Below are 23,909 nucleotides of genomic sequence, written 5' to 3'. Positions count from 1 at the left end.
TTAATACAGCACCTGGTGGCCTCTGCGCTCAGACTGGGGTGGGGGAGGGGAGCCCTCGCTGATGGCTCTGCCTCAGTGAGTGGGCACCGTCAAACCTTAGGGGTGAGCTTTGGTACCTGCGTTTACTTCAGAAGAAAAGCAAAAGTTGTGAGCCCACGAGCATTCCCATCCTGTCATTTTGGTGTGCTATGAAGATGACGAATCGGGAAAACATTGTAAATACTTCACACTTGCTAGAACATGAGATCCTTTATGTTAAACACACAATAAAATAAAATAGCCTCCCCCAAACCATAATTTTCTAGGTCTAAAGCATGCCTGAAGAATAATATTGATAGAAATAATTCACTGAGATGCTTTAAATTACATTTACCATAATTTAAACGTTACTATGTAAATCCCAGAAATTTCAGTGCTGAAGAAGCACAATTGCTTGGAAAAATACAGGACCCAAAGTACAGCATAAAATTCCCTATACCCATTACCCTATTTCTTAAAATCATGTATTTCTCAAGATTACAGATAAAGGGGAAGTGTTTTTTCATAATGTAGCTAGAATAAGTGGGTTTACTTGCTCCACTGGATATGTTTCCATAATTGGTGAAAATAGACTTCTCATTATGACTAAAAATATAGATTTTTTTTAAACTACAGAACCCAGCAGCCAATTTTCTGCTTTGCTATTCCCCCCCAAAAAAGTCAAGCAAAGTCTACAAAAATAGCAATTAACTTTAAAAAATATTTTGCTTCTTCGAGCAAATTTAAGTTACATTCAGATGTGATAGCTATTTCTAAGAGAAAGATGCTGCCCATTCCTTTCCCTGCCTCGGCTGAGGGCGGGGTGGATAAAGCTGTCACCGTCAGTAGCGGGTTTGGTATTCGTGATGCCACCGGTTAAAGTCGTTGTAAAACAGAACGATGCTTCCTGAAGCCATGCCAGAAATGATGCACCTGGGAGAAGCAGAGAGAAGGAGGGGTTTACAAACCTATTTTTTCCCTAGGGATCTGTTACTAAAGAGATAACCGCCCTCCCCAAATCTACAAGGTAAATACAGAAGATGGCAGTGAAACCTAACAATTTGTGAGAATTAAGGTATGTTTTTTGATGATCAATATGACAAGTCACTAAAACCTGGACAGACTTGATAATTTCTAATGTGGGGCTGGCTAGTGAGCCCTGATGTTTATTTTTACATATATAAAATGGAAGCGTAGTTGACACACGACGATCCACTAGTTTCAGACGTACATCATCATCCCACAACTGTATTACCATTCTCACAAGTGGAGCCACCATCTGTCACCATATGATGCTAGTACAGGACCACTGACTCTGTTCCTCTGCTGTATCTTTCTCCTATCTTTTATATGAGGTATCAGAACCAAAAGAAACTCAAACGTAATTGCTGGTGGAGGAGGATGCACATAGTTAAGTGATGGAGAGCTCTCTAACAGGTACAAAGTCAATGAAGAGTGAGAAAGCAGTGTGTTGACTGTAATTTGGACCAGGCCATGTTCTGCAGAAGATCTGGGTAGGGGCTTAGTCCTCTTAAAACCGTGAACTCACTGAGATGATCACTGAGGACAGGAGCTATCACTACTTGCTCCCCGTCCCTGAGAAGGTAGTGCAGGGAGAACACGGAGAGCCCTAAGACTGTTTATTTTTAACTTTTGAGAGAAATCGAACATGAGCTGGGGAGGGGCAGAGAGGGGGCAGGGTACACAGGATCTGAAGCAGGCTCTGCACTGACAGCAGAGAGCCCGATGTGGGCTTGACCTCATGAACCAGGAGATCACAACCTGAGCCAAAGCTGGATGCTTAACTGACTGAACCACCCAGGTGCCTCACTAAGATGAATGGTTTAGAGGGAGTCTATTAGATCTTCCTCTGAATGGTCTGGTTAGAACCAGTCTTTAGAAGTCATTTTCAATATCCTTCCTACTGTCTCCTATCAAAATTAGAAATTAAAATATGCCACTACCAAAACACCAAACACAAAAGAAGGCAGTAATGAGGGAATGAAAGACAAAAAAAATGCTCTAAGACATACAGAAAACTTATCAGTAATTAATTATAAAGGCACTGAACTCTCCCATCAAAGGAGACTGGCAGAATGGATTAAAAAAAAAAAAGATCAAACTATATGCTGTCTACAAGAGACTCACTTTACACAAAAAGGTTGAAAGTGACAGAAGAAGATATTCCATAAATACACAAAAAGGTTGAAAGTGACAGAAGAAGATATTCCATGCATACATTAATGAGAGCTGGAGTGGTTATACTAATATCAGACAAAATAGGCTATCAGTCAACATCTGTTATGAGACAAAGATACTACATCAATTAAAAGGTCAACTTATCAAGAAGATATAGCAATTGCAGGCATACCTTGAAGACACTGTGTTCTAGACAATTGCAATAAAGCAAGTCAAATGAGTTTTTGGTTTCCCAGTGCATGTAAAAGTTATGTTTACATTTACACTGTAGTCTATTTCTATTTTTAAAAAATTTGTATGTTTTATTTTTGAGAGAGCGTGAGTGGGGTGGGGCAGAGAGAGAGGGAGACACAGAATCCAAAGCAGGCTCCAGGCTCTGAGCTGTCAGTACAGAGCCCGACGCGGGGCTCAAACTCACCAACCGTGAGATCATGACCCGAGCTGAAGTCAGATGCTTAACCGACTTCAGGTGCCCCTATACTGTAGTCTATTAAAGTGTACAACAGCATGTATAAAAAAAAATAGTGTATATACCTGAAAAATGCTAAAAATTGCTAACCATTATCTGAGCTTTTTGCAAGTTGTCATCACAGATCACCATAACAAATGTAAGGAGAACGTTTAAATTTTTTTTTTCAACGTTTTTTATTTATTTTTGGGACAGAGAGAGACAGAGCATGAACGGGGGAGGGGCAGAGAGAGAGGGAGACACAGAATGGGAAACAGGCTCCAGGCTCCGAGCCATCAGCCCAGAGCCTGACGCGGGGCTCGAACTCACGGACCGCGAGATCGTGACCTGGCTGAAGTCGGACGCTTAACCGACTGCGCCACCCAGGCGCCCCAGGAGAACGTTTAAAATGGGAGCATTACCAAAATGTGACAGAACCATGAACTGGGTGAATGCTGTTGGAAAAATGGCAGTGATCTATTTACCTAACACAGGATTGCCACAAAACTTCAATTTGTAAAAACAGTATCTGTAAACCACAATAAAATGAAGTCTGTCTGTAGAAACTTAAATACACCAAATATCTGAGCCCCCAAGAGATAGCCAAAACTGAAAGAACTGAAGGGAAAAATAAGCAGTTCTACAACAATAGTTGGAGCCTTCAATACCCCACTTTCAATGATGGGTAGAACGACCAGAAAGAAGAGGACCTAAAGAATACTAAAATCCAAGGGGATTTTAGAGCACGCAACTCTTGGTCTTGGGGTCATGAGTTTATGCCCCGTGTTGGGTGTAGAAGTTACTTAAATTCTAAGGGGGGGGGGGGGAGGGGGAGAAAAACTAAGTGGACCTAATACATATGTCAAACACCCAACAACAGCAGAATAGACATTTTTCTCAAGTGTGCATGGAACATTCTCCAGGATGAACCATGTTAGGCCACAAAACTAGTCTTAAATTTAAAAATCATACAAAGTATCTTTTCCAATCACAACAGAACTGAAGTAGAAATCAGTAACAGAAGGAAAACTGGAAAATTCACATAGAAATTAACCAATGAGTTGAAATCTTAACAGAAATTAGAAAACACCGAGAAAAATTAAAACACAATAAACCAAAAGGTAATGCAATGCTAAGAGGGAAATTTATAGCTGTAGATACAGAATTTAAAAAAGATCTCTATCAGTAACCTAATACTATACTTTGAGGAACATGAAAAAGAGAAAACTAAACCCAAAGCTAATGGAAGGAAGGAGATTATATAAAGATTAGAGTGGAGATAAAAGGATAGAAAAACATGGGAAAAATCAAGAAAACAAAAACCTGGTTCTTTAAAAAGATTAATAGAATTGACAAACTTTGAGCTAGATTAAGAAAAAAGGACTCAAATTACTACAATCATAGATCTATTACTTCCAACTTTACAGAAATAAAAGAGGATTATAAGAGAATACTAGGGACAATCATATACAAACAAATTGAAATGGAAATGAAAAAAAAGATTTTAAGTAATCTCTATATCCAGTGTGGGGCCTGAACTCACAACCCCAAGATCAAGAGTTGCATACTCCACCAACTGAGCCAGCCAGGTGCCCGTGAAATGGAAAAATTCTTAAAAACACACACTATACCAAAACCAAATCATGAAAAAATAGACAACCTGAATAGACTTACAAGTACTAAGGAGACTGAGTCAGTAATCAAAAGCCTCCCAATAAAGAAAAGCCCTGGACTAGATGCTTCAATGGTGAATTCTACCAAATATTTAACTCTCACTCTTCTAAAATCTGGAGAGGAGAGGAGAGAACACTTCCTAAGTCATTCAATGAGGCCAGCATTACCCTGATACGAAAGTCCGAGAAAGATGCTACAAGAAACAAAACTTACCAATATCCCTTATGAATACTGACAAAAATCTTCAATAAATGCTAGCAAACCTAATACAGGCACATATTTAAAGGATTAGATACGACCAAGATGGATTAATTCCTGGAATGCAAGGATGGTTCAACACAGAAAAATTAATCTACCACATTAATAGAATTAAAAACTACATAATCATCTCAATTGACGCACAAGAGGCATTTGACAAAATTCAACATCCTTTTATAGTAAAAGAAAAAAAACTAGGAAAAAAAAGGAAAGGACATAAACACAATAAAGGACATTTATGAAAAACTCACAGCTAACATCATACTTCATGGTGAAGACTCAAATCTTTTGTGATCAGAAACAAGACACAGCTAATCACTTTTACCAGTTCAATATGGTACTGGAAGTACCAGCCAGACCAATTAGGCAAGGCAAAGAAATAAGCATCTAAATTGGAAAGGAAGAAGTAAAATTATTTCTATTACAGATGACAAGATCTTATATTTAGGAAATCCTAAGGAGTCCACAAAAAGTTAACAAATGCAACAAAGTTGCAAGATATAAAATCAACACATAAAAATAAGTTGCATTTCTGTACATGAACAATGAAAAATCTGAAAAGGAAATTAACAATTCTATTTACAATAGCAACAAAACTGAATAAAATATTCCAGAATAATTTAATGCAGGAGGCAAAAGACTTGTACACTATAAACCACAAAATATCGCTGAAAGGAATATAAATAAATGTAAAGACATCTGTGTTAATGGACTGGAAGATTTAATATTATTAAAGTGATAATGCTAGCCTAAGCAATCAAGAGAGTCAACCCAATCCCTATCAAAATCCATTTTTTTTTTGCAAAATTCATAATGGATTCTCAAGGAACCCCCAAAATAGCCAAAAAACATTCTTGAAAAAAAGAACAAAATCAGATGTTTTATATTTCATGATTTTCAAAACTTCCCACAAAGCTACAGTAACCAAAACAGTCTGATACTGACATATAGACAACTAGAATGAAGAACCCACAAATAAACTCTGACATGTATGGTCAAATGGTTTTTAACAGGGTGTCAAGACAATCCAGTGGGAGAAAGGACAGTCTTTTCAACAAATGGTTTTGGGAAAACTTGATACCCACATGCAAAAGAATGAAACTGGATCCTTATCTACTGTCATACAGATATTCAAACTGGATCAAAAGCTAAATAAACATAAGCGTTAAAACTATAAAACTCACAGAGGAAAAGCTTCATAACATTGGATTTTGCAATAATTTCTTGGATACTGCTAAAGCATTCACAACAACAGGAAAAAAAGTTGAAAATTAAAAACTTGTACATCAAAGGACATTATTAAGAGTGCAGAGTCAACACCACTAGTCATTAGGAAAATGCAAATCAAAACCACAGTAAGAGACTACTTCACACCTATTAGGATGGCTATTATTAAAAAATCCACAACCAAAATATAACCTGTGTTGGTGAAGATGTGGAAAAACTGGAACCCTTGTGTGTGGCTGGTGGGAATGTAAAATGGTACAGCCACTGTAGAGAAGAGTTTGGCAGTTTGTCACAAAGTTAAACATAGAATTACTATGTGACTCAACCATTCCACTCCTGGGTATCCACCCCAGAGAAGTGAAAACAAGGATCTGAACAGATATTTGTATGCGAATATTCATCGCAACATTATTCACATTAGCCAAAAGGTGAAAACACCCAAAATGTCAGATGAATGCATAAACAAAGTGGCATATACTATTCAGCCTTAAAAAGGAATGAGGTTCTGAAACATGCTACAACAGGACAAATACTGTATGATTCCCCTTACACAGAGTACCTAGAAGAAGCAAATTCACAGACACTGGAATTGAGCTGGAGCTCTGGAAGGGAAAATGGGAGGTTAGTGTTTCATGGGACAGAGCTTCTGTTTGGGATGATGAAAAACTTCTGGAAATGGGCAGTGGCCATAGTTGTACAACAGTGTGAATGTACTTAATGCCACTGAATTGTACACAAAAAAATGATGGTAAATTTTATGTATATGTTACCTCTATAAAAAAAAAAATCAGAACTTAAATGAGTGTAGAAGCAGCAAGATGCCAAAGATTACATTCCCCAAATTTACCACTTAGAAGGTTTTAGGAAATAAGGCCAATCTCTCCACAAAATCCTCGTGGACATACAGGCCTTTTATATTATACATGTTTACGGTTTTTAGTTTTTATTTTAAAGAAAAAGTACTCTCAGAAATATAAAAAGCTTTATGGCAACATAATTACAGCCTTTGTTACTTAAATCCTATCTATTACTAGAGAATTCAGCCTTTGTCTAAGAGTGGCAATGCCATCAAAAAGAAACATCACACTTTTTAAAAAGTATCTTGGAAACCCCAATATTTACTGGATTTTTTGATTGCCCAGGTGACCCCCACAACCCATGGTGACCACGATAACCCAGTCTGTCCATCAGACCATTTAAATAAATTCCCTCCAGTTTTTAATATCACCATCAGTAGACCATGATTTCAGTGTTACCTCTGGTCGTAAGACAGGGCCATGGCCCGGATTCCAGCGTCACAGCCCGGATAGGCGAAGAGGTGCTTGAGGTCAGACACCTGCCAGACCATGACCACACCATTGTCTCCTCCTGTGAGCAGGTACTGCCCGTCTCGGCTCAGCTGGATGGCCTATGAGACACAGCAATATTCAGTGGAGATGTGGTCCTAGGAGAACTCCGCCTCCCACCCCGTTTAATTTCCACACCACGAAGCCACTGCAATGCAGGGAGAGATTGTATGCATGTGTTCCTAAGGAGTTTTTAGGAAATCATGAGTTACAGAAAACTTCTGCCATTTTTCAAAAGTCAAATGGACAAAGTTAGGCAATGTCTGACGCTTTGTTTTTGTGTTTTTAATTTTTGATTTTTAAAGACGAGGTGCCCAAATCCTCCAGTTCTGTGAATACTATTTAGATGGTGTATGTGGTGGACTAGAACCGGTGCTCTAAAATGAGGAGCCTCATGGCACCTCTCCACTTGTACCGTGGACATGCTAAGAAGCCTATTTTGTACCAAGGCTATGCAGACAGTGCTAGCTGACCTCATATCGCCAATAAAACACTGCTGCCTTTGGGGCTACAGCCCCACGGGAGAAGGCCAACAGTTGTAGTACCTTCACTGGGCCTGCTGGATTTTTATAGCAGGTTAGGAAGACAAGCTGGTAGAGAACTACAGCTTCCAGGGTGATTAAACCCCGGGTGAAGCATTTTCTTCTTGCCTCAGGACTGACTGCTTCCTGCCAGTACTGAACAGGAAGTACACACATGGAATTTGCTCTTCGATCCCGTAAATTGGGCCAAATGTGGACCACTGCTTGTTTTTATAGGACGTTTTACATTTTTAATGGTTGAAGAAAAATCAACAGGATATTTCATGATGTGAAAATTACATGAATTCCAAATTTCAGTACCCATAAACAAGGGTTACTGGAACATAACCACGCCCATTTGTTTATGGCTACTTTCGCAAGTGACTAACAGAATATAGAGCCTGCAAAGCCTAAAGTATTTATTACTTATCCCTTTACAGAAAAAGTGTAAACACCTGTAATCCTGTGTCCACCTGGAGAGTGAAGTGGGAATACAGATGGTGCAAACAAGCCAGAAAGGAAAAAAACTCTAACTTCTGAAAAACATATCTACACTGTCCTACACTCAGTTTTAGTATAGTTGCCTTAAGTCTTTAACCTACCCTTTGACAAATTTTTAAAAAAATCATAGAAAAGTAAGGGCCGTTTCATAGGCATTCAATTCATATTTATGCAAATGCCAACTTTTACTGGTCTCTTAAATGTAGCTTCTTCTCAAGAATACAAAAATACATCTAAGAAATAAAAACCCACGTGTGGAAGATAGTTACATGTAAGAAATATTCTCTAAATCTTAATACAAATAGTAAGATTTTTCAATATAAGTAAAAATCAATATCCTTTCCCCCCATTCACTTTACAAATAGCGATGTCTAGGGGGTATCCGGGAGCTGCAGTAAAAACGAGGACAAACAATTATTTGCTCTACTTCTAAAATTCAGCTGATGAAAATCCATTAACCTTATGGTTGTGGTTCATTTGAGTTTTATACTTGAGGCTTTTTGCTGGATAAGTGCTATATTAAAATACAAATTAAAACTATTAATCTTTAACTCTTTGCACTAGTAAAGAATCTCTAATCCTAGTCTATCTGGAATTTAAAGCCTGGATTTTTAGGATTATACATTTATCAGCATCCAAAACATTTTAATGAGCCTGGGGCCTGCCAATGTGAAAAAGTATTTTGCTGGCCTTTCTCATGAGGAACCTGTCAAGTTCCCCTGGAGGCAAGAGTCAGGGTAACATTCACTGAATGGCACTCTGTCTTCTACTCAAAGCAGCCCTCACATAGTTCTTAACTCTAACACGCCTCCCTTCATACCCAGGCCGGGTTGAGCCTAACAAGTTTAAGAGGACCCCAGAGACATGCTTAGATCCTCCTCTGCAATCCAGAGTGCCTTGGACAATGCCACGGCTGAACTGGTTTCTACAGCCAGAGTGGTCTGCTGGGCATGATCACATCCTAAAACACAGCTTCCACAGAAAAAGAAAATAGATGAGTTCCTGTAGGTGAAATGGTGGCTGTCCTTTGTTTAGGGTAAAATAACTTTGCTGCTCTGTAAAAGCTGCCCACTTCATTTAAGTTACTCATTAAGACATCTAAACACTGCCTAGTTGATGTGCTATGATATGTTAACCAAATGCCACTGAACAATCTGGCATCTAAATAAAAACAGGTGGGAAGCCTTGATTAGTGCAGAGGTTCCCCAGGCTGCCTGCCTGCAGGGTTCTCAGTATTTCAAAGAAACTTAATTTCTGGTCTGAGCTGATGACTAATTTGTTTCCATGGTCTCCTTTCCTGATACAGGCTCAGACTGCAGGGCCTGCAGGATGGAGCTGGAGATTTTTGCTCTGTGATGTCTCTTACTCTTTCTCTCTCTCCCTCCTTCCCTCCCCAACGCAGTTAGCTGTGAAAGTGTCCGTCTCCGGAGCCATGGGCAGGTAGTGCCCATTTTAGGCAGGCTTGTTTTAATCACACAGTTGCCACTTCCAAGTTAGTATGATAAAGTGCAGGAGTGCTGGGAAAAAGGCAACGGATTGTTTAAGCCTAAAATCCAGTGGGAAATATTACAGGGGAAAAAAACAACAATAGCTACAGGGCAGAGAGGAAAAAGCATGTGTGTATGAACAGTCTGCAGAAAGCCTCCTTCCTACTGCCTCAAGGAACTTCCCAGAGCCTTTCGTACTAACTGAAATGCCACAGATATTGTTTTAGCTACCAAGGGATTTCAAATTATTTTACAGATTTATTAGTGTAGCTGACAGTATAATCGTAACTCAAAGTGACAGATTATCAACACTATTATTGTAAAGAAAAGAGGAAAGGAAAATCCTCTGATGTGTACTTGGTTTAAATGAAGTATTATGGGAAAGTAGGGAAAAATAAAAGCTGAGTATGAGTGCGTGCTTTTGTGGTAGAAGCAGTCAAAATACAATGAAGAAAACTCAGAGAAAAGGAGAGGACATTGGCTGAATTAAAATTCAGTGCTATGATATAGAAGCAGCAAGTGACCTTCATTTCATCTACGTAATCTATAGTTAGGGTTGTTGTTTCTTAATACTTCCTGATCCTATATCTATTTACTTGAGAAGGGGGTGATCAGGCTAGATGTGGGAAACTGGGAGAATTTATGTCATCTAAGCTGCCCCGGGTCAGGAGGAGCAACGAATAAAATGTCCAGAGCCAGCCTAAAAAGCCACACTCAGGGGCAGAGGCATTCCCAACATGTCTGAGGTTCCCTCACTGTACAAGGTCACACATACCTCCAACCTCATCTCGGAAAATGACAGGAATACCTCAGCTTCACTTTATTTTAACCTGCACCAGCAGGTTGGGAGTGAGAAAAGAAGAACCTTGAAAAAATAGCCTCTCCAAAGAGCAGTCCTCAGTGTTTCCTTCCACCTCTAATACTTTTGGAATCGTGTCCTGAAAATGAAGCAAGACTCCAGAAGGTCCACTAACATTACCCTTCCTTGAGTATCCAAAGGGGAAAACCGTCTGCCTAACTCACATCCTAATTGGAAGCCAGCTCCCTTAACTTGGCAAGTGTTGGCCTTGTTATTCACAAAGAAGTCTGAAAGGAGATACTAATCCTAATAGTCATAATCCCCTACCGCTCCCGCCAGCAGCCTATCCAGGTGTGAAGAGGAGCCAGTTTTAGGTGTGGTCTACCGGACCACTGCAGTTTTGATGCTCAAACAACAACCATGTGCAGTTAACTTTCTTAGACTAAAAAAAGCTAAACAAGGCCACGGAAAGCCACCCAGGTTGGCTTCACAGAACCGTAAGAAAACTCTCTGCTGAAGGCTCGCCTTGGGCTTCACGGAGGGCTCTCTTGCACAGGGCTCTCTGAGTGATGCGATCAGCACAGCAGGACGTGCTGTGGTCTGTGAGATACATAAGCCTCATGCACGTGCTACCTGATGATTTTCTTTTGGTGTGGAAAGAGGCCTTCGGTGACTAAAACAGAGGTCTCTCTAGCGAACCCTCTCCCTCCTCACCTGCCACACTTGGAGGTCAAAATCTACAATGGTGACAAAGTCTGTAGCATACTCACCCTTATGTTATCGTCTGTTTCCATAGTGGCCTGGAGTTTCCCATTCACACTGAATGTACAGAAGCAGCCATTTTCATAGAATATGACACAATGACCCTCTCTTGAAGCCTGAATGAGTTTTGGTTTCAGGCAGTTTTCAGGACCTTCCAAAGTCCTTAACAAGTCTCCATTCATGGAATGTATGAGACATGGTCCTTCTGAGAAAAGAGGAGAAACAACAGGCAAAATTTTTTTAAGGATGACAAATGTGAAAATGAATCTCGAGCACAAACAGGATCAAAAGGCTGCTTGTAGCAAGCCTTTAAAAATTATTTATCTTACGTATGTTATTTCGCAAAATGTCCTCTGCGTGCTGGCCAGATCTCACCTCCTACTTGGGAGAGGAGAAAGCCAACTCATACACATTCAAGTTCACTTTTCCTCAAGCGACAGGAAGTTACTTTATGAAATGATTTATGCTAAGAGATGATAAAAACAGGAGGCATTCAGAAAGGAACAGGACAAATTTCAATTCCTCGAGGAGCTTCCGGGAAGGCTGGGCCACAATTAAACACAGGCTGCCGTCGAGCTCACTGTGATGCTTTGCCTGTGTGTCACAGGGGCCCCAGCAGCAGTGGCCGCGCTGTAGGCCAGTGTGGGGAGAGCTCATTAGGGCAGCTTCCGGAGGCCTCAGCCTTCTGCCTTCCCATTGCTTGCTGCTTCACAATGAAAGAATGTCCCTGGTGGTCCACTTACCCATCCTCCGCTTCCCCACCCCCTGCCACCCACACACATAAATTCACACGGAGATCCTTCTGCAACCAAGTGCACTTGCCTGCTGCCCCCACTGTGAGTGGCACCAACCACTCCCAACCCCCAGGCTGACCTCCAGGCTGAGCTGCCTGAGGAGGACGGGAGCTGCAGGTGAGTGCATACATCGCAGAGAGTTTGTATTTTTATTGAGCGCCTGTCACCTGCAAAGCTAAGAAGGAGTAGGTAACTGAAACCACCTGTGTGATGAGTATGTTCTAAGAGATGTGAGTCAGACAAGAGGAGTAATGAGCATAAGGCCTGCTGATCTCCAGGCTAAGTTACTCATGCCTATGGGGACTTGTGATCTCTGTTTCCCACAGGACTACTAAGGGCATGGCCTTTTGAAAATAAGGTTCTTGGCTTTCTCTTGACCGCTCAGGAGTTTGTAAGTTGTCTGTGTTCTCAGCATAAATACATACCAGCAGCCTCTGCTTCACACAGCGGCAGCACTCGTGAATGTCCATTATCATTCTAAATGACACCAGTCCCTCAGCACCACAGTTCAAACTTCAGTTTTCACAGTGATGGCATAAAGTTCACGTCTGTGACCAGCTCTTCAGTCCACAAATCACTATGTAAATAACAGATGTGCGTCCTGAATGACCAAGCACATCATTTCCTTTAAAGTCTGTCAGTGAGTGGTCACTGCACGTCTGTTACCCATTCGTGCACAGGGAGCAAACTGTGGTTGTGGTTGTGCTGCTTCCTCATCTCTGGTGATAAACCCATGTGACATTTTACAAAAATGGATAATCAAAAGAGAACACTGGCCACAAAGGTGAAACTGCACGAAGGAAATTAAAAGTGATAAACCTGAGTGTGAACTTTATACTGAACATAAAGAGGGTTACAGAAGAAAGAACTGATTCTGGAAATGTTGACACTGCTGAGGAAATTAGTGAAGAAGAACTTATTGACATAGATTAGAAAAGGGGTTGTAACAAAAATTATGTCCCAGAAGTGATGCCAGCAAAAACGTTCACTTTAAAGGAACCCTAGCCGGGGGCAGTGTAGGTTGGGGGGGGGGGCCTGGGTGGCCCAGTCATTTGAGCATTTGAGCATCTGACACTTCGTTTCGGCTCAGGTCATGATCTCATGGTTTGTGAGATAGAGCCCTAGAGCCCGTGTCAGGTTCTGCACACTGTGGAGCCTGCTTGGGATTCTCCCTCTCCCTCTTTCTCTGCCCTTCCCCCACTCAAAATATATAAACAAACATTAAAAAAAATAAAGGAACCTGAGGGGATGTTTCATGACATTGAATGCACAGAAGATAAAACGTTGGAAAGTTACCCAAACTTAGAAAGGAGCATGACAACTGGTCGAGGCAAAGACAAGATTCTTGCTTGTTATCTTAAGTTATATTATACAAAGAGAAAGAGGCAAACACTATAAGTTTTTCAAAAAGAAAATAATTTTCAATGTTTCTAATGTTTTAAATTACAGTGTACTGAGTTTTACTGTTTTTCTCATGCTTATATATATATACATATAACTGTATATGAGAATTTTTAATGTGACAAAAAATTTTTAAAAGCCATGGAACAACCACAAATTTTCCCATTGGCTCTTATGATCACTTTTCATGGTTTCAGCCTGCATGGTCATTTTTATGACTCTGCACTACCATGCAAAACAAGGATAACCTTTAATATGATAGGTTTATTTTAGATCTCTAATTTTGTTTGAAGATTTTAAGTAATCTCAATACCCAATGTGGGGTTCAAACTCACAACCCCAAGATCAAGAGTCACATTTCTACAGACTGAGCCAGCCAGTCACCCCTATGTCTAATTTGGATCATGTAGTGTCTAAGAACTTGTTTGCTCAGGATATATGAAATTCCTGGGTATAAGAAAGGAAAAACTCCAGTAGGCATAGAATTCTTGCCATCATTATTTCATTGCTTTGACCAACTAAATTTTTAAACACAATCCTTTGAATATTTAATAAGTCTTGTTAGCTAGACTAAGTATTATAGTTTGAGACGCAGATAAGGTGAGTCAAATGCTCAATGCATCCCCATCAGATAACCTTCAAAGACATAAGATTACGGTACTTTTTTGTGTGTTCAGACCTCAGCTCAGGTCCATATCCAAAGAGATAGATAAACCTCAGAGATGGAATAAGCAATGAATTAGAAACAACTCGGTTTCTGGTCAGATCCTGATTTGTTGTGTGTGCTCTCTGAAGGCTCGCTTACATGAAGGCCTAAATACATGATGATGCTGCAAGGGCAGACTCTAAGCAGACCAACTTAAGTATCTTTCCACTCCATTCTCAATGTAATCCTGGCTCCTGCCTAGTTCTAAGATTTGGAAGTTAAAACAGACTAGGTCAAGAGTTTCTATGAAAACTCTTGATGTGTGAGATGAAACCCAGCCCAGAGTCCAGAAGAATAAATAGACAAAGATGTTCCTTGTTCCTGCCTCCCTCTTCAAAGAACTTCTGTGAAATACAATTTTCTGCAATGACGTCAATGTTCTGTATTTATGCTGTTCAGTACAGTAGCCACTGGTCATGCGTGAATAGTGAACACCTGAGAAGTGGCTTATACCACCAAGAAACTGAATTTTAAACTTTATGTAGTTAACTTACACATTTTAGTCAAACAGTCCTATGTGGCTAATGGCTACTATAACGGGCGGCATGGCTCAGAGAAAAAAGTACCAAATCCATCTTGGGCGATTCGTTACCAGGAGACACCAGAAAACGCACGTGACTTTATGAAGGTGCCACAGATTTACCTTTGGAACCACTTAACACGAGTCCTAGCTCAGCGCAAACGGCAGCACAAGTGATCTCGTAGTCATGGCCTGTCAAAATGGCCCGGGGAGTGGTGGGCTCACCTTTAGGAACAAACAGATAAAAACAACAAATTAATTCAAGTTCACGCAGGGGATTACCTCTCTCTACTCAGCTCCCTCTACCTAGGCATTCCTATAATGTTCACAGTTTGGAAATCTGTCCAAAAATTCTATTTTAGGACTAGATCCAAACTATACGCTGGAGTATGAGGACCACAGTTGCCAAATTTCGAATCTTTACATGATTATATCAAACAACAATGGTTAAAAACAGAGTAAAATAAGACAAAAATCTGCCTCAGAATACTTTCCAAATATAAATATAAGCGCCTTGATTAGATGATTTATAGACTAATGATTATAAAAGTAGCAACTCTGGCTTGATGCCCATTTCAAAGAAAGGACGCCCCCCCCCCCCATTCCATGGTTCACTGAGATCCCTGTCATAATGCAGACAGTCTGAACTAGGACCTGATACCTCAAAGCAGCCCCTCTCTTAAATGCCTATTTACTAATCTTACGTACTTTTCTGAAATACAGACCTCACAGGGTGTATTTCTCTATGGTTCAAAGAACAGAGGGGGAATAAAGCAAACTCTTACATGTAATTCTACTGATAGTGACTGAAAATTAGGGGAAGAAGGTGAGGAAGGGGTAGCAGAGAATCAGTATCCAGATAATGGAAGATACTTCTATACATTTTCACAAGTAGAAAAAGTCATCCTTTTTTCTAGTCCCAAACTGAAAAGAAAAAAACTAGTTGGTTAATAAGAAACCCACACCACAAACGGCCCCAGCTTAGATAACGAAGACAGTAATGGGCTTGATTTGTGGCTTGATTCATGCCAAACTGCAAGGATAAACTGAACTCCATATTTAGCCTGAAGAACACTATTTTAAGACCACACTAGCCCTCTACTTTTATAGCCTCTAAAGACAAAGACACAAAAAGCCTTTATAAATGGGACTGAAGGGCAGTGTTCTATTAGCATGCTTAGATTTCCTTGATTTGGATTGGTTTCACAGGAATATTGATAAAGGATCCTGTGTAGCCCAAAAGGGGCACATGTGCCCAGAAGAAGGTCACTAGCACCAGCTGTGGAACTCATGGAAAAGAACAACTTGTTAGATCCTATCATGTCGGTCAGGGAAAATCCAGCAGAAACCTGCTGTCCTTGGAAAGGCAAATACTGGCTGTCCAAAAAATTAAACTAGCCTCCAAAGCAATGGTTTTTGCAATGCATCAGTGGTTTCTCTGAAATTTCATGCAAAATAAGTGTCCATGTTTATGTTTTCTGGGGGCGGGGGGGGGGGTTGGGGAGGGGAGGAAGGAAAATAGCTTTTACTGAAGGCACAGAGATCCAGACCAAAAGCAGAGGAGGGTCTCTCCTATGAAGACAGGGGCCTAGATTCTGTGCTTCCTGCCCCACTTCAGCTGGAGCCTGCAGTTACTTCATGTCTAGCCACTATAAAGAATTATTACAATGCATTTATTGTAGTATATAATACATAGCTGTGTCCCCACAGAGTCCTTCATGATTTTGGTGACTATATATACTTCTGAATGAGATTTAAGTAAAGGGGCATCGTAGCAAACGTTGTACTACATTGGCTGTGTCACATGCAGCCAGACACAGGAACTGGCCTACATGCATAATGACAAAGGGAGACCTCAAATGACATATGGAAAGGCAAGAGGATAAGTGGAATGAGGAGCTTGGTTTCTTTTGATTCCAAGTGTGTAAACTCTGAGGGAAAGCCACCTTAATTACAAAGTTCACACTTGACCTTTTGCAAGCCAGAAAGAATTTGTTAGAAGAGCAACTACATTTTTTCCTTAAAAAGTACACAAATTTGGGAAATTATTTTAAGAAAAGCAGCAAATAATGTAAGCCAATCTGAACTACTTAACTTTCTATTAGAGATAAGCTTTGGCTTAAAATTAGAACTATGTTTTTAAGTTACCAATAATTAGCCCTGATTCATGGTTTCCCCCTTCCCTGAGATGTTCTACATTCTACAAAAATACTGTACAAGATACAACTTTGGAAATTAACATTTCATTATATCTACTTGGCAACCTTTTAAAATCAAGAATTAAAATAATTAAGATCTAAGGAATACATTTTTAATGTGATTGCTCCTTTTTTGTTTTCATACGTTACCATTTTATGGAGGGGAACGAGGAGGGGGAGACTTGGGTTTTAACTTGAGTTGTCTTGGAATTCTTCAGTGGGATATGAAAGTTTGAAGGAGAACTGATGGCCGCTGAAAGCACTCTAAAGTGTAAGCCAAAGTAAACAAAGGACAGATGGATAAGGGTGGATCCAGAAGACATTGTCACTTGAGCATGGCAATGCTTTTTGTTTTCTAGATCTAAGAATTTTTTCTCAGGGACATAGGAAGGAAGGAAGAAAACTGCTGTCAACTGTATTTCTTTCTTTAATGTAAGAGTTGAAATACTCAGAATTTTCTAGGACTGTACAGTTTAGGAAGCCTTACAAGTAACCCCATAAAATTGGTTAAGATAAAATCATTCTTTTTTGTAAACTCATGCTTAGGATTTTTTTCAAAAGTATGCTTTACTTACAAAATACGAGTTTCCATTGATCCACACTATACCAATCATTTCTCCCTCCACAAGTCAGAAGACACACACATACTGAATGATTTCAAAACTGAAAAAGATTTTTCTTTTCCCAGGTCCTGATCTCTAAATAAAGAACTGTTCAATGCTAGGACTTTGGCCTCAAGTTTGGCAAGATGTCCTCAAACCCAGGAAGCAGGTTAGACAGTTCAGGAAATACAGGGGGGAGAAAAAAAGAAAAAGAAAGAAAAGGAAAGAAAAGAAAAACAAATTAAAAACATAAGGGTAAACTTATGATCATTGGGTTGCTCTCAGGTAACTGGTTTCACAAATATTCATTGGATTTCCAGTAAAAGGACTGTGCTATTTGACTTCCCTCCCCTGTAGGAAATGCACATTAATATCCTCTAAAAATCCACATACAAGAATATGAGGAGCTATCAAATCCTCTTTAAAAAGGCTGTTTTCCAGTCTTGTGTAAAACCTGAACTGTGCATTCTCGTTTCATTATCTGCTATGCAGATTTCATGTTCTTTAAATTTTCTCATCAAAAAAATCTGTTCACAGTAAATACCTGTTGGGTTTTATAAGTTCCAATAAACCAAATGTTTTAAATATTAAAATTTCACTTCAGCAAATAGAATTATATGATATGGGATTTAAATCCAACAGGTCCAAACTGTTTAAATTCAACCGATATTTGGGGGACCGCTTGGAATAAAATTACTAAGGGCAGAGGGAAAAACTGCAGGCAGAACATAGGCTTAATATGTGGCTCACAGAATTTATTTATTTCTCTGTAGTTACACTGTTATACATCATTCTGGATCATAGAGCCCAAGCAATAACATCCTATAGAAAGGAAAGGAAAGGAAAAACTGCTACATATCTGTGTATATTTGTTTGGAAAGTCTAGAAACAAAATCTAGGAACCATATAACTCAGTGCCATTGTAGCACTCATATCCCAACCTCTTGCCAGCCCTGAGAGTTAATACTTAGGAGGGAAAATCAGCTCAAATAACACCATCTTTCACTGAAGTCTCTAAACCAAATAAAGAGTAGAAGAAAAAAGTTTCTGAAAAATATCAGGTTAATTCTTTGATAAAAATTTGCAGTAGTAAATGGCTACAAAAAATCTTTACTTTTGCTTTCCGAGATAGGAGGATCTACCAAAAGCTAGATCATAAAGCAGAACAGATTCCTTTAAGAACCTTTTAAAGTCTTACTGCTTGAAAAATTGTCATGGCTTTCCATAAAGCTGAGAGAAAAATTTATCTTGCTGCTAGTTTAAGGGGCTACACTTCAAACTCTTCTTAAAGAAAAATAAAAAGAGAAAGAGGATAGACTTCTTGGACTGCTTTGAAAAGCTTGAGCAATTACTTCAAAGGAAAGGGCGTCTTTGTCCGGAGAGCAGGTTTATGACTACTGATGCAAATCCTAACCAAAGGCTGAAAAGGATACTCAGTGCATCTTTATGGATGGCCTTAAAGGAAGATGAACAAGTCAAAGGAGATTAAAGACAGCCCAAATCCTGCCAAGATCTTATACCGGGACACACCGGTTTTTACAGATGTGCTTTTCTCAGTACATAATACTGGAAATATCAGTACTAATTTACAGACACTATTCTAACAACCCAACTTGCATTAAAGCAGCACAAGATCTCCGTAATACCCATTTAGCATTTATATTGGACCTGTGTTTTAAAATATTAGGTGACGTGTTTTACACCATTAGGCAGAATAACAAATGCTTTTGTTAAATGTGTTTCTTTGGTGCCCTCATAACTGAGTATATTTCTCCTCAAATGGACCCTGAACCACTTACAGTTATACCTCACGGAAGAGAAAACAGTCATTTCTCTAGTACCTGTTCATAAATATTCAATGAGAAAAATATTTCAAAAGATATGTCTCCGTTAAGGCAAGGGGGGTTAATAATCCAGGTAAAAACAGACTAGATGTGTATTTCTGGCAAACACTTGAGTTACATTTTAAAATTTCACTAAAGTTCTTGGTATTTTTGGCATCATCTCCTCTGTCTTATGAAAATTAAATTACTTTAAAATGTACTGCACAATTCTCATTAGCAGTTTAAATATGTTATTAGCAGAGAGATAATCTCCTTCATTCATTCCCTGTTTTTTTTTTCACAAGTTACTACTTAACTTCATTTCATAATGAAGTTTGGTTCTACATGTACCTATTTCTAGTTTCGTAGAAATGAAATTAGTTCTTTCAATTAATACTTAGTTGAGATGACTCCTTGGGCCAAAAAGTTAACATTTCCCATTTGCTTTCTCATTCATTCATTTACTCCTTCATTTACTTAATAGCCTTTATGGGATATATGCAATGCACTGTGGAAAAAGGAGGGGAATAAAATATAGTCTATTGTCAAATAACTTGATTTTAAGTGGTCACTGGATCAGGTTCTGTTACCTTACTATAAACCTGCAAAGTATAATTATGAATACCTATAATGGGAAAGGTCAAAAGGCCGTACTGAAGTTCAAACTGTTACAATGGAATTTTTATACCAAATGTGTATTTCACATCAACTAATGAAGTCCTTTAATAAAAACAACAGATATAATTTTCCACATTATTAAAATATAACCATCTGACCTCTTCAAGAGGTAAAAGAAAATATGAGACCTGGCTTTGTTAAAAAAAATCATTTCAACAGAGTATTCACTTTGAAAGAAAACACATATTTAAGAACCTAAATATAAAAGTTATTAAGTATATAGAGATTTTTTATAATCTAAGTATTATACAACGTATGCCAGTCATTTCCTAACGAAGGTAAGTTCCGTATTGCACATGCCTTTTGTCCCATTTTAATTACATTTTGATTACTACAACAATTTGTTGAGAAAAAAAAATTCACGTGTTAACTGTACACTGAACTTTCTTATGTGGCTCACCATAATGGCAAACCGAGAAAGGAAATGGCTTTCTGAAGCGGAAATGAGGTTAGCTACTAAATGTTCCTTAAACCTTTCCCATTAACTTCCTAATGTCACTACATTTTAATTATGAAAGAGGAATTCTTTGAAATTTGTTCTAGTCCTTCTATCTCTGCCAACCCTTCTCCTTCTCTCCACTCATCATAGTCTCTTTGGTGAAAAAAAAAATGTTAATTTGGTTAGATATATAGACTATGGAAAATAAACCAAAGCTGCATTTAGGGTGGGACAACCATCAGATAGTAAATTTTGATAGCTTCCCTTTGTAAATAATATTAGAATTACTAATGCAAAACAAGATAATGTTGGTATAAAAATCAACTATAGGTTCTTGGTTTGTAACCTTTCTTCTTCCTCCTCTTTGTCTCTGTGTGTGCATCTCTCTCTTACAACTACAACAGAAAATGTGTGTGAGTACGTACCTGCAATTGCATAAAGTATAACCCTAAGTTGGGTCATAATATTAAAAAAATACAAAATCCTAACATGATATATACTGTCATAAGAATTCATTGGGGCGCCTGGGTGGCTCAGTCGGTTGAGCGTCCGAATTCGGCTCAGGTCACGATCTCGCGGTCTGTGAGTTCGAGCCCCGCGTCAGGCTCTGGGCTGATGGCTCAGAGCCTGGAGCCTGCTTCCGATTCTGTGTCTCCCTCTCTCTCTGCCCCTCCCCCATTTATGCTCTGTCTCTCTCTGTCTCAAAAATAAATAAATGTTAAAAAAATTAAAAAAAAAAAAAGAATTCAGTTTAGCAAAATCATCTCTGTATTGTCCTTTGCAAATACAAAGCATGCTTTAGTGACAGGGTTGCATCAAATCGTCTACAGGTGATGGCCCAATTAACTCAAATGAAAAATGCAGTACAGCTTAGTGATCAAGAATGGTGCCTCTGGCCTAGAATACCAGCCATGTGATCTTCCTTGGGCATGTTCTCATAGTTTACAGTAAGATCTAGGAGCTTCAAGGCCCAGGGCAGAAAGTAAAGACATATTTATAATCTCTCTGTGCTTCACCTATAAAACAAGGATAATGATAGTAGTTACCACATAGGACCACTGTAAGGTTCAATGAGTTACCATGTAAAGTGCTTTTGGCGGTGCTCAGCATGCAGTGAGCACCCAGCAAGTATCACCGAGTAGTAGTAGTGGTAGTAGTAACAACAGTAGAATGATGTTCACTCTCTGTTGTAGACGCTCTTTCAGCAAAAGTATAATATCTGATCCTATGCTTCATAAATGAAAATTAGAGATGGTTCTGATTATTTTTGTTTGTCATTCTTTTATTTCTTAACTTCTAAAAATTAAACTTTGACTTCTCCCATTCTTCCTTTTCTTAGACTTTCCAGTCTTCCCTAACAATCCATATAAATTCTGATAAAACTACTAATACCTAGAAGCCTAGAGAAGAAAGTGAAGGTACATTATAATCATTAGGTAATAGTACAGTAATAACACTACTATTATCAAAGTAATACGTGCTCATTATAAAACATTCAGACAATGTAGTAAATTATGAAGAAGGAAATGAAAAAACTGCCTCTAAATTCCACTACCTATAAATAACCATTGCTAACATAAGAAAAATCATTTTGCTGGCTATCATTCTGGACTTCTTTCTATGCATGAATATACACAGAACACAAAGTATATACATAGACATAGACACCTAAAAATTATACACGTAGTTTGGTGATCTTTTACACTTAACGATACAGACAGCATTATTTATCCGTGTCAGCACCACAAATTCGTAATACAGTAATGGCTGCAGAGTATTTCATTATGTGAACATACAAGACTCTACTTATGTATTACATATTTTTCTTTCTTAACACTTTTCATTTGTTGATTCCCCCCATAGAGGGGCTTGCTTTTGGCTCAAATTCATTCATAGCTCCTGTAGCTGTATATCTAGTATCTAATAACATAAACATTATAAAATTTTGCCTCCAAAAAAGAATACAGATAAAAACATTTTACACCTTTAGCTTAATTGGAGACATTCTGCTTTTAACATCAAAAGCAAAAGGCAACCTATGTAATGGGAGAAAATACTTGCAAATCATATATCTGATAATATCCAAAATATATAAAGAGCTCATACAACTCAATAGTAAACAAACAAATGTAAAACAATCTGATTTTCAATAAATAGATAGATCGATAGGCAGAGGATGTGAGTAGGTATTTTTTTTTTCCAAAAAAGACATACAAACGGGCAACAAGTACGTGAAAAGGTGCTAAACATCACTCATCATCAGGGAAATACAAATCAAAACAACAATAATATATCACAATTGTTCAAATGGCTGTCATCAAAAAGACAATAAATAACAAGCGTTGGAGAGGATGTGGAGAAGAGGGACCCCTCATGCACTGTTGGTGGGGATGTAGACTGCGGTAGTAACTGTGGAAGGCAATATGAGGTTCCTCAAAAAATTAAAAAAAAAACATATGGTACAGCAATTCTACTTCTGGGTATTTATCTGAAGGACATGAAAACACTACCTTGAAAAGGTATCTGCACCCTCATGGTCATGACAGCATTATGTATAATAGCCAAGACTTGGAATCTATCAATGTATCTATCAATGGATGAGTGTATCTATGTATCTATCAATGCATAGTGCATTGCATATAGTGCATCCTGTATCTATCAATGGATGAGTGGATAAGAAAATGTGGTGTGTGTTGTGTATATGTGTGTGTATACACACACCAGTGGATTATTATTCATTAATAAAAAAGAGGAAATCCTGCCATGTGTCACAACATGGATGGACCTTGAGGGTATTATGCTAAGTGAAACAAGCCAGAGAAAGACAAATACTTTCTAATTTCACTTATATGTGGAATTAAAAAAAAAACCAAAACAAACAAACTGACCTCAGAGATACAAAGAACAGACTGGCATGGTAGTTGGGGGGTAGGGGAGATGGCAAAGGTGGTCAAAAGGTACTTTCAGTTACAAAGTAAGTCAGTTCTGGGACGTAGTATACTCATGGTGACTACAGTTAATAACACTATATTGTAGGTTTGAAAGTTGCTAAGAGAGTAGATCCTCATCACAGGAAAAAAAAATGTATAACTGTGTGGTGATGGACATTACCTAAATAAATTGTGGTGATCATTTCACAGTATATACATATATCAAGTCATGTTGTACACCTGAAGCTAGTATGTTATATGTCCATTTTATCTCAATTAAGAAAGACACATCCTGATCCCACTCACCCCAGGGAAATATAGCAATCTCTCAGGTGTAGGAAATTACAAGCTACAAGAGTAAAAGCTAAAAAGTTCAGCAGTCATAAAGACTTCACCATAGGAGGCAGAAAGAATTCTAAGATTTTCCCCCCTACCTAGAAATAATTCAAATCTAGAATCTGAAGTCTGACCGAGCCTATTTATGAGCAAAATTACTTTAAAAACTAGGGCAATTGTTGCTTTGTAAAAGGAATCATTAGAGGAATTTAAGTACTTAATTTCATGGTTTTTTTTTTAAT

General features: G+C 38.6%; 1 protein-coding gene across 2 annotated transcripts in view; it reads right to left on the bottom strand.

Annotated features, from left to right (window-relative positions):
- Positions 1 to 213: 213 nt before the first annotated feature.
- The window catches only part of LRBA (LPS responsive beige-like anchor protein), a 794,075-nt gene continuing 770,379 nt past the window's right edge, over positions 214 to 23,909 (bottom strand). For both annotated transcript variants that reach the window (XM_042935320.1, XM_042935319.1), the window contains 4 exons: positions 14,785 to 14,886; positions 11,249 to 11,445; positions 7,081 to 7,232; positions 214 to 951 (listed from right to left, as the gene is read on the bottom strand). In XM_042935320.1, the coding sequence (XP_042791254.1) occupies positions 861 to 951; positions 7,081 to 7,232; positions 11,249 to 11,445; positions 14,785 to 14,886 (542 nt within the window). In that variant the 3' untranslated portion in view covers positions 214 to 860. The remainder of the gene's footprint in view (positions 952 to 7,080; positions 7,233 to 11,248; positions 11,446 to 14,784; positions 14,887 to 23,909) is intronic.

The sequence above is a fragment of the Panthera leo genome, chromosome B1 (assembly GCF_018350215.1).
Source record: "Panthera leo isolate Ple1 chromosome B1, P.leo_Ple1_pat1.1, whole genome shotgun sequence".
In the NCBI taxonomy this organism is placed as follows: domain Eukaryota; kingdom Metazoa; phylum Chordata; class Mammalia; order Carnivora; family Felidae; genus Panthera; species Panthera leo.
The sequence above is the reverse complement of the archived record's forward strand: the minus strand, read 5'-3'. Positions and strand labels throughout refer to the sequence as shown.